At 35.1% G+C, this 12,012-nt stretch overlaps 1 protein-coding gene and 1 long non-coding RNA gene across 2 annotated transcripts; one reads left to right on the top strand and one right to left on the bottom strand.

The window, feature by feature from the left end:
• Positions 1 to 3,492: 3,492 nt before the first annotated feature.
• On the bottom strand, positions 3,493 to 5,573 carry LOC113231949 (complex III assembly factor LYRM7). Its single transcript, XM_026466510.1, has 4 exons — positions 5,531 to 5,573; positions 5,313 to 5,456; positions 4,565 to 4,646; positions 3,493 to 4,396 (listed from the first exon to the last, which is right to left on the bottom strand). The coding sequence occupies exons 1-4, from the start codon at positions 5,549 to 5,551 to the stop codon at positions 4,284 to 4,286; spliced, it is 360 nt and encodes a 119-aa protein (XP_026322295.1). The 5' UTR covers positions 5,552 to 5,573; the 3' UTR covers positions 3,493 to 4,283.
• A 453-nt stretch (positions 5,574 to 6,026) lies between these two features.
• On the top strand, positions 6,027 to 9,029 carry LOC113232013. The gene is made up of 3 exons (XR_003310592.1): positions 6,027 to 6,069; positions 6,299 to 6,430; positions 8,881 to 9,029. It is a non-coding gene; the product is annotated as an uncharacterized LOC113232013 (long non-coding RNA).
• The last annotated feature ends 2,983 nt before the right edge of the window (positions 9,030 to 12,012 follow it).

Raw genomic sequence — 12,012 nt, 5'->3', positions numbered from 1 at the left:
ACCAAAAACTGCTAGAAATAAAATAAATGACGATGACGTCAAGTCAGCAATGTCTGAAGTCGCTGCGCAGACTCTTTCCATCCGAAAAGCGGTAAGTAAATACAAAATAAATGTTTCCACTTTACAGCATCGTTTTGAACGATTTAAATCTGCTGGTGCAGAATCGTCGTATTCTTCAAAGTACACAGTTGCGCAAGTGTTCATTACTGAGCAGGAGAAGAAACTCTCAGAATACCTCATCAACTGCAGTAAAATGCATTACGGGCTAACGCTAAAACAAGTCAAGGTACTGGCGTATGAATATGCCGTACGTTTAAAGTGCAAATGTCCCGAATCCTGGACACGTAATGAATGTGCAGGTAGAGACTGGGTGTTAGGATTCAGAAATAGAAATAAAGCCTTAAGCTTGAGAAAACCTGAGAATACAAGCGCAGCACGAAGCTTTGGTTTTAACAAAACTGCCGTTGAAGAGTTTTTCAATAATTATGAATGCGTTTTGACAAAATATAAATTCACGCCATAATAAATTTAGATGAAACTGGTATCACCACAGTTTTGCCAGCACCAAAAGTCCTGGCTGAAAAAACCCAAAGGCAAGTAGGGCAGATAGTATCTGCAGAAAGAGGTGAATTAGTGACATTCTGCGCTATAGTCACTGCAATAGGAACGGCTGTTCCTCCTGTATATGTTTTTCCAAGAGTACATTACAAAGAGCATTTCTTAAATGGTGCCCCAGAAGGAAGTCTTGGTCTAGCGAATAGGAGTGGTTGGATGACTGTGGAGTTACATCTTCAAGTACTGAAGCACATACAGCGTCATACTTCATGCACCGTCGAAAATCGAGTACTAATAATATGTGACAACCACGAATCTCACATATCAATTGAAGCTGTTAATTATTGTCGCAACAACGGCATTATCTACATGTCTTTGCCTCCACACACATCACACAAAATGCAACCATTAGATATCGCTGTTTTCGGGCCATTCAATGCTAAATTAAGAATTGCTTTTAATGATTGGCATATCCGGAACGTAGGCAAGACACTGAATATTTATAATATTGCCGAACTTAGTAAAGCAGCTTTTTTGGAAGCTTTTACCCCCAAAAATATAAACAGTATTTTTCAAAGCCAGGAATATGGCCATTAAACAGACTTGCCTTTGGAGATGATGATTTCGCACCAATAGAGATTTATAGACCTACATCAACTTCTGAAGAACTAGCCGCAGCCACGTCTCAACCCACACAAGACGTCACTTTTATAAATATGAACCACAGCAACGAAATCACTGGAGTTGTAAATCCCGCGTTACCAGTTCAGAATAGTGATCCACTTGACGCCTGTAACCAATTGGCTCAGGCTGTGACCGTAGAGTTACCGTCTGAATCTCCATCTATTGAAGTAGTGCCATCAAGTTCTGCCGCAGTCATGTCTCCTGAAGTTGTCAGGCCGTATCCAAAATTATACAAGCAAATACAGCAAGGCGGTTCATGTACAAAAAAAGGCAGAGAAAAGGGAAAATCTCGTGTGTTTACTGACACACCAGAGAAGGATAGATTACAGAAATTATGAAGAAAAAGACAGAAAACAGCAGGCCAAAGTCATAAAGCAAAAAGCCAAAGACTTAAAAACAGCAAAAAATTTATTGGGCCTGAGAGAAAACCCAAAAATTTCAAAAAGGCGACGCCGAGGCTCTTTATCTGAACTTGACTTGGATTCTAGTCAAACCGAATCAATTAAGTTGAATGATGATGAAGATATGGATGTGGCTTCTGTAGAAGACAAAAGTGATGACGATACAAATTTAAAAACTATTAATCCGGAAAATATTAAAATCAACGACTTCTTACTTGTAAAATTTGAAAAGAAAAAGACTGAAATTTACTACGTAGCTAAAGTGTTATCCAAATATAATTTGACCGAATATCAAGTTTTGTATTTAAGGAAAAAACCCGGTTCTTGGGTGTTTGTGTTCCCTGCAATAGATGATAAAGCTAGTGTAGATTTTAGTGATGTTGTTTTGCACTTACCAAAGCCGACTTTTTCAAAAGGAACACTCCGCACGTCCACGCTTTATAAATTTTCTACTGACTTAAGAGAATATAATGTACAATAACCGTTTTTTTTGTTTTTCTTTTATTAAGTTGCATTTTGTGTTATAAGATTATTTAATTATAGGAAAGAGTGATTATTTATTTTATTAAACAAAAATGTTAAGTGTGTTTATAATCTTAGAAAGAAACGCTTTAATTCTCCTATTAAAACCTAAGTTTTTATGAAGGAATTATAATGATTAATGTTAGATAAAGAAAACTGACCGAAACATACCTGATCTCTTTAAATAAATGAATGTTTAATTATTTGTTCACTTGTTTCATTATAAATCATAATCAAAACTCATAACTTTTACTTGAATCTGTAGTCAACGATCCACGCATCAAAGTGCCCCATGTGATGTACCTATTACTGACTGTATTATGACTAGTGGGGCAGAATTGGACAGTTCACATTTTTTGTTTAAATTAAATTATTTAATTTATTCAATGATTTAAAAAAAATTAAGACTAAATTAGTAATGTTCATTAGATACACCATCAATAAAGCAGAAAAAATATTCTCCAAAAGGTTATACAATAGTCCAAAATTGAAGTTGAAAAAAGGTGTATCAATCTGCCCCGCTTCCCCCTACTGAGTGATATTAAAAGATTTTTACGTGTTTTATTTCATCACCAAAGACAGTAATATTAAAATTTGAATGGTGATTAAAAAGTCATCTGTATATTATTAATTATTAGATATTTATTTATTACAGTTTGTATTGAATTTTTTCTGGTGAATAAAGCTCGATTCCTCTTGCGGCGGAACGGAAAACTGAAGAGAACGCTGCGCGAGAAGGCGCGCGTGATCGCTAGGTTCGCCGAAGGCTCGAGCTTTCACGCGACTGCGCCTTGAGGAGTTGAAGCTGTAGTAGTATTTGTAAAGATAGGAGTCTTTTCTGTCCCACAAAATAAAAATAAGACATGGAGCTCGCCGAACGCGACCACCAAAGCACATACCAAGCAAATACAAATTCAAAAGCGAATACAAACTCGCGTCAGTACTAATCACAGCGTCAATAAAATAAAATTATTATAATGTATTTATACAAACTTCATAGGTTTAATAAATAGTGTCATTGGGAACCAAACAATTTTTGTCTAATCAGAAGATGATCGTCAATGTTATGGAATTGATTACAAATTAAATTTAAAAAAAATTGAATAGTATTTGAGAGTGCAATTGCACTAAAATATCAAAATCAGAAACGAATGCTCATGTATAGACGCGAAACGGTAGTATTATAAAAAACGTGTACAAAATTAAGGTTACCTACTAAGATATCGTGTAACTGTGATTGTAATAAATATTATGAATTACCAGTTTTTCAATTTCAAAATATCTTAATAAAATATTTTTTCTTTTGTGTGATGTAAATCAAATAATAACAATTAAATATTAACTTATAAATTGCATATAATTTGTTTTATATCCTAACACCACTTAAGTACCATATTGCAAAATAATATTTCCAGTTTTGTTAGTTATTATAGAAACAACAGAAAAAAAATTCGGGCGATTTTCACTGCATCTGGCAATCTTAGGGTTGTATTCTAGAACTCTACTCAATGCTCAAGTCAGGATCTGAGTATGATTTCAAGCACTGGAAATACGGCCCTAATGGCAGTGATTTGAGTATGATTTCGAGTGCTTTAAACCATACTCAAATCCTGACTAGAGCATTGAGTAGAGTTCTAGAATACGACCCTTACACGCACACAAATGCGCACGTCCCTACATCACCCGTCCTTGTTGTCACAGACACAATAAATGGAAAGCAGCTTCACATCCACAGACATATATCTAGATACATGTCTGTGTTCACATCGTTTGTTGCGTATGCTCCATCTGCCTATTGTTTTGTAATCCGAGTACAAAATTTACTTCCATTCCATTCTGCTGCAATACCTTCCCTATTGCCTAAATTCGCCGTATTAACTGTACACTGGTACTATAAAGTTTCACTAATAGTCATTCATTATAAAGATATTTTGCTAAATAGTTTACTAACAATATGAAAACATTTCCTACAAAATACACAAACAAAACTCTCCTAATAATCTAGTACAAAATAATTGAAAAAAATACCTATTGTCTAGTATTTGGTGTTAATACTTCACTTTTATTATGGTTGTGATTACTTGCGATCATGTATGTGGTACAAGGTTTATGTTCTATATTTTATACTTGATCTTTACAACATGGTTGGCTTCCTGGGTTAGCTTCATTGAATATGGCTTTGTCATTGTAAGGGACATTATTCAACTTCAGGGTGTCTTCAGTAATTCTGGCCTCTGAAAAAGGGGTTTATGTTACCCAATGTAATTAGCACTTATCAGAATAAAATCTGCTACATATTATGATATACTCATGGAGACTTTATTAATTTACAAACTATTTAGCAAATTGGTATGGAAGAATGAAAATAGAAAAAAATCTATGTAATATAATAATGTACCTACCATATACACCAGGTCTTACTTCACGAGCTTGAATGACTTGTGTCCTTAGTTCTTTTTCTACATCTTCACTAAATTTAATGAGCTAGAAAAGCAATGGGTGATCATTTTATAAAAAAAAGAATGTGTTAGGTATTGTTGCTTTTTGTCCAGGTTTCCCATACATTGTTTGGATTATGTGGACTCGACAAATCTAGTCAATTACAATTCAGAATTGTAAACAACAAAAAACAGTACTTTTGTAAAAATAATATAATAAATAATAGTGAACAATGCCAATATCTGCTTGACAAAATTACATTGATTATCATGAGATATATATGAAAAACTCCAGTTTGGGTATTTTTGATTCAAGATCCAGAATATTTAATTTTAAAAGAGTGTAGTGGTGTGTATGGTGTGACAGGCTGGCGTCCGCAACTTGACGTCAAGGAGCCTATTTTGCATGTAGGAGTGTAGTGACTCATTTAGCACTTGCAGATATTCACCCAGCCATGACAATGTAGTTATATCTACGTAAATTTAAATAATCATCCTTATGCAAAATATGCACCTATAATAGAGGAGTTGTGAAGACAAGCCCATTACACAATATTATACCAAGTTTTAAAATTTATCTTCATTTTCCATTTTCCTGTCCTTTTCATCAAATTCTTAGTGAAGTGAAGAGATTTTACCTTTACTTTTGCTGTTTATAAGTACAATTTTAATATGCATCTGCTACAGGTAGAGTAGGTACTATATTACTTACAGCCTTAATAGCTTCTTCATCAGAGACATGTTTGTTTTTATTATATCCGTCGTTTATTTGACTTCTTGCGGCAGTTAACGCCTTGTCGTCTCCAGCAAATACTTTTATTCTAGTCCTGTGCAAATTTTTAAAGCTTTGTAACACCTGAAACGGTATATGTTGTTAGTTATTATGAACTTTAAGTATTGGATTATTAGTTGAAATAGCTCTTTACTTACAGACTTACGTAAATTACTCATTTTTAGTTTTTAGTAGTGGATTTGAGTTTTGAATGTATTCACAATTCAAAAATACACAACTTTATGATATTGACGATTTTCACAATATGTTTTTTTATATCAGTTTGTGAGTAATTTGATCAAAGATTGTAAAGAATGTAGGAAAAATAACCTATAAAATAAAATATTTAGAATAATTTGACATGTTGTGACGTTCGGATATGCATAGTGAATCAAATGCATGTTGTCTGTAGAGAGAGAGAGATAGTATATAATATCGTCCACAATGGCATAATGAGGAAGAAAGAGATAACATAACACATTTACATTTGACGTTTACCCCTTAAACAGCTGATTGTCAAAATACCTTTATTGGAATAAAATTTAACTACCTACAGGTCATAAAAAAAATTGCGAAATGTGAATGTATAATTTAATTTCATTTCAAAATTATTTTTATACCTATGTTTGCCCATTTATAAATTTATTATAACATAATGTCGTACACTATTTCTATTTTAAAATTTATGTGCTTCATGGTAAGTAAAATTAGTTTTATTTTTTATAAATTGATATTTAAATATTTTATATAATATCATTGAGTATTTTCCTTTCGCACAAATATATTATGTGGTATATAATGCGTGCGTATACCACGCACGCATTATATATGAAATTGTATTGGCTATGATTTTATGTGTATAAATATGAATTTCTCAAAAACCTATCTAACTAAATACCTGATTAGGCAATAAAAAACGTTTTCAGGACCTGTTAGCAGTGGGTCTCATAGTACCCTTGTTACCCGCCCACATACGTCAAATGGGAGCCAGTCACATAGCTGTGGGAGCTCTTGGCTCCATCTATTCTGGATTCCAATTATGCTCTGGACCCGTTGTGGTTAGTATTGATTAGTTTTTGTGAAAACGATATGAAGGTAGGAGTAGCCTTAGGGTCTTTTCAAAGGTAGAGTGAATAGGCATTATAATTTCAGGATACTGTACTTGACTTTTAAATAATACTACATGATAATATTCTAGAACAGTTAAATAATAAAGAGTGCCACCAAAATTAGGTGGAGACCTGAAAATTACCCATTCCTTTAATAAAAAAAGCCTAATGCCTTGTTCAGTATAGGGCGTAGGGACCCTTAGAGCTACTTATTGCTATGTTAATGTTGCTTGCAGCTGGATTAATTTTAAATACTTTTTAACCTACTTCAAAATAGGAGGAGGGTCTCAATTCTACTGTATTTTTTTAAATCTTATTTTTAATAAGGCCTGTAACATTTGGGTATCAATGTCGGCCTTGTGGTGTCAATCCCTGAGGATTATTCTTCTCTATAGTGTCGACACAAGTAGTGAGGAGGTAAGACCTCACATATGAGTACAGAGTTTTAGCCCTCTTTGCCAAGTATTTTTTTTGTATGTATGCGATCAAAAAATATAAAACCATTACAAATGTTTATCAAAAACACTTCCATATTTCTTTATTCTTCTGGCACCACCATAATTAATTAAACACTCCTTTAAAAGTTAATTACATACATTTTTCCATAAAGCATTGCAAGCATTGCATTTTCCCATATTCATGTAGGTATGTATGTACCTTATCCTACTCAATCTTAATCTTATCATCAAAATTATTATGAATGGTTGTGGAGTGCTTGCTGCGCTACTATAAAAAAAAAACTCAATAGCGCTTATTTTACTAATAATTCTGTTCTGGTAAATGCATTACTGTCAAAAATATAGTTTTTCATGATAAACAAGTGTAAATTAGAGAAGTCAAAATCAAAGTCAAACAATAATTTATTCCATAGGTAAAATAAATTTACACTTGAAAACAACATTTAAGCTACTGGTCATTCTCTATGCTGACTTTCCTGAGAAGAACGAGCAAGAAACTAGGGATTGCTCTTTTCAAATAAGCTTAAATGCTATGGAATACACTTTGAATGAAATTTGTGTGGATTCTGGAGCCATGTCGTCATTCCATACATCTTTATCTAACACGAAGGGTCGTATTCTAGAACTCTACTCAATGCTCAAGTCAGGATTTGAGTATGGTTTAAAGCACTCGAAATCATACTCAAGTCCCTGCCATTAGGGTCGTATTTCCAGTGCTTGTGTTTCCAGTGTAATCCTGACTTGAGCATTGAGTAGAGTTCTAGAATACGACACGTAGTCTTCAATTTTGTAATATGACTTTTCAATGAAAATATTTTAATGTTGTTTTTAAACTTAGGAAATGATAATCTTAATATATGCTCCGAAATCTTATTGTAAAAACGTAATATACAGTTCCCCATAAAAGATTCGTTTACCTTGGTTAACCGAAATCGTGGTACCATGAGTTTGGACTTAGCTCTAAGGTTAATATTATGGATATCTTCTTTTTTATTGAAATTATGTATATTTTTAAGGGCATATAAAATATTTGAGTAAATGTACTGTGATGCCACAGTCATGATACCAGCTCCTTAAACTTTTCTCTGAGAGAAACCCGAGAGCCTAGATGGTCACAGAACGAATAGCTCGTTTTGGCAATACAAATATGGTTTGAATATCTGCCGCTATATTTAGAGAAAAAAAACATTATTAGAATTATAGAGACAATATTTGAGTAAAAACATCGGAACGACATGAAATAATAATAATAATAATTATTATAAATAATATCTGAAGTTAATGAAACCGTGCATGAGCGATTTCGTCCGCGCCGCGTAGTCACGCGGGAAACGTCGCTTCTTTTTTTTTTTTTTAATGGAAACTTGATCTTTTACGTGTTCCCCGGTAGTTATTTACGCACCCTCAAAATATTTTTTACATAACGCAGACCACTTGAATCATCCTATAAATCCCAGGGGCTTATCACGAACTCCTTAGATCATCCTATAGACTCCCAGGGGGCCCTACGGGCCACTTTGGGGAACTTGGTCCTAGAGTTTCTTCTTAAAACGGTCCATTCGCTACCTTGTCAGTCCGCCGCGCAGGCAGGCGACCACGTATGGAGTCGCAGGACGCATTGCAGGACGGCTTATACGCTGCGGCAACATTCATAATCTTGCATCACGCGGCAGACGGCAAGGCGGACTGCAATGCAGGATAATGACTGCCCCCTTTAAGTCTGTACAAATTTTGAACAAATTTCTCACAACGTAGTTACGTTGTAATTATTTTTAGCAAGTACCTATATGGAGCATTTTTACGTCCATATCGCAGAACCTTGAGTAGCAAAACCATAAATAATTATTGCTTTATCCACAGATTCAAATGCATTTGATAAGAATTTCCATACAAACAATTTGAAGTCATTGCTATTGTGAATATTTTTATGTATGATTTCAGGGTAGCCTAATTGATTTAAAAGGACGAAACATCATGATATTGTCATTGATGTTGTCGGGTGTAGCTTATGCAGTAACGGGCATCACCTCTTCAATTACTGTTATATTTCTTATGAGAGTTGTGTTAGGTAAGGAATTAGATAAGAACTAATCTCATTACAAATATACCTTAAAGATCTTTTCACTTCCTCGGTACGGATCACAACCTTGAATTAGAGGTCTCAAATGGATAATCTGCTGAAACCTCCTTTCACCCGCTCAGAGTATTTTAAAGACTCCTTTACTGTTAGGCTGCACAGTTATGGAATGAACTCCCGTCTGAAATCCGACATTCTAAATCTCTTCCTATATTTAAAACTGCATTGTGTAAGCATCTTCTGGAGCGATCTTAGTCTGCAACTAGTCTGTATATTTAGTAGTAAGTAGAAGTTTATTTCAGGGTCGTAATCCAGAACTCTACTCAATGCTCAAGTCAGGATCTGAGAGTCGTATTTTAGAACTCTACTCAATGCTCAAGTCAGGACTGGAGTATGATTCAAAGCACTAGAAATCATACTCAAGTCCTTGCTATTAGGGATGTATTTCCAGTGCTTGAAATCGTACTCAAGTCTGCTCAAATCCGGACTTGAGCATTGAGTGCAGTTCTGGAATACGACTCTGAGTATGATTTCAAGCGCTGGAAATACGACCGTAATGGCAGGGACTTGAGCATGATTTCGAGTCCTTAAACCATACTCAAATCCTGACTGAGCATTGAGTAGAGTTCTAGAATACGACTCTCAGTATACTTTTTAAATATGTAAATAAATACATATGTATGTAGGTAATATAATATTATGGCCATTTATTATTTCATAATATGATAATGTAAGTTTTTACCACTGGCACACTACATCTCCTTGTCTGTTCAGTTCTCCTTCGCCTCAAAGGTGGTCTGGCAGACATCGCTTTCAGCGATAAGACCGCTTGTGCCCACATTAATTCTAAGTACAGTCTACATTACATTAATACAGTTTTTGTTTTTTTTTTGTGTGTGAGCAATGAAGTGAATTATCTATCTATCTAAATACACACTTTAATAATCTTGTTCATGGACCAATAACTCGTGAGCACTGCTAATCGCAGTACAAGACGGCGTAGTCGGGTATTTAGTACCTATTAGTACATCAGCAGGCTTAGCATGAGGGAAAAGAGGCAAAACTTAAGCGCTTAGGTAGATATCTCTCTTCTCTACCGATTACGTCTCACCTCCGAGCACGACATAACAGAAAGAGAAACTCTCTACCATAGACAAAGTTTTCTCTACTTAACGATAAATCAATAATTCAATAAAAATAAAAGGTAACACTAATTTTGGTATTTAACCACCTATTTTTGTTAGGTACTCAAATATTATTGATATTTTTATTGAGTCGAAAGCGCATTTTGACAAATAAGGCAATGGCAAAAAAGAAACTATCTTGTGTTTCGTTTACTGTTTGTCTTTTGTTCTTTCAAATGTTCACGAAGTTTATCACCAAAATTTACGGGTTAAATTCTGGGTAATAAACGCGTGTCTTCCTTCACTTTGAACCTTACAGATATACATGTGACCGTTTGGGGAGCTAGATCGTTATTCAGTTCCTGGCACAAATATAATCTATTATATAATTTCTTTCACTTTGACAAGTTGCAATTTATCAAAGCTCAATCAAAATCAATACAGATTTTTGTGGATAGTGCCGGCTGTTCTTTTATTTTGTTTGGGATTAGCGCCATCTACCCATGCCTACTTGAAGAGCGTTGATTTGTAAATTAGTATTATTGCCAATTTCCGGCATCAAGCAAAATTATAGAATTGTTTTCCTTGATTTTTAGGGATTTTATGGCTTGTGCGAATATCGGCTACTTAACACACATAAATTGGAGAATTAACTTCGCAAAAGTCTGGCAACACTGGGACAGGTGCAATGACAGCACTGTTGTCAGATCTGTTGCCATTTAGGCTACTTGGAGGTGTCGCGCGGCGATTAAAAAAGTGTTCGGCGACTCGGCGATATTTAGGCTATGGTTGGAAAAGGCGCTTTTAGGCTACTTTATAAAATGTCTGGGGAATTACAAATTTCATTGGTGATTTTGAGGGGAATGGAGTTATTAGTTTACAACATCATTTGGGGGTTTGAGTATTTCTATGTGTGGGGAATTGGCAAAATAGGCGAATATCGGCTACTTAACACACATAAATTGGCGAATTAACTTCGCAAAAGTCTGGCAACACTGAGTGACAGCGCCCCTCAGACCTTTGCAATTTAAAGTTTATGCTCGTGCAACTGTTTTGGTTAGGTGTATAGCTTACTATTAGGCGCACGACTTAGCGCGGGAACACACGTCTGATGGTCGGATCGGATTCACTCAATATACGTCCGATTCTTTCGTCAGACTTTTTCTGAACTAACTGCAGTGTTGCCAATTTGTGGGAAATTCCTCAAATACAGGGAATTTCAACTCAACAACTCGTTAGGGGATTTTGTTTGGATTACGCTATGCGGGGAAAATGCCCTCGCATTCTAGAATTTTATTATATTTTTGTTACATTGATCATCACTGGTAAAAACACTATTTATTAGTTTGTTTATGAACGATATTGATATTTTTTTCAACGTCGCACATGCGCTGCTTATATAGCAACGTTTATATAGAATTATTAGCAAACCGTTTATATGCAAAAAATTATCCAGTAGGATTGGAATCACTTTATCTTGTATTGTAAAATTACTACTATTGTCAGTCACCACCAAGAGCCTGGCTCTTAAATAGGATGATGATGATCAGTCGGTGCGTGTTGAGCGCGCGACCCTTCCTCGCGTTTTGACCGGTTTCCGGTGTGAAAAAAGAATACAGCTGTTGCCGAACAAAGCCGAGCAGTAGGTATTTTAAAAGACTATCTACACACATCAGGGCCGTGCCCGGGACGTGCACGGGGCGTGCTAGTTTGTATGAACTGCAGGCCCGTTCCAGCGCCGGCCTGGACACGGACATGTGTGAACGAGTTCTGTTCAGGACGAAAACGTGTTCGCGCCCATATGATTTATAATATTGTAATTTATTATTGTAATTTATTATTGTTAATTTCGTTTAAGATTTTGGTAAATAA

Source organism: Hyposmocoma kahamanoa, unplaced genomic scaffold (assembly GCF_003589595.1).
Source record: "Hyposmocoma kahamanoa isolate Upper Pololo Valley unplaced genomic scaffold, ASM358959v1 66, whole genome shotgun sequence".
NCBI lineage: Eukaryota > Metazoa > Arthropoda > Insecta > Lepidoptera > Cosmopterigidae > Hyposmocoma > Hyposmocoma kahamanoa.
Note: the sequence above shows the minus strand (reverse complement) of the source record. Positions and strands in the feature narration are given on the sequence as shown.

Coding starts and splice junctions, on each gene's coding strand:
- LOC113231949 (XM_026466510.1), bottom strand. CDS start 5,551: ATGAGTAATTTACGTAAGTCT. Junction 4,647..5,312: donor ATGAAGAAGCTATTAAGGCT/GTAAGTAATATA, acceptor TTGCTTTTCTAG/CTCATTAAATTTAGTGAAGA. Junction 4,397..4,564: donor AGTAAGACCTGGTGTATATG/GTAGGTACATTA, acceptor CCCCTTTTTCAG/AGGCCAGAATTACTGAAGAC.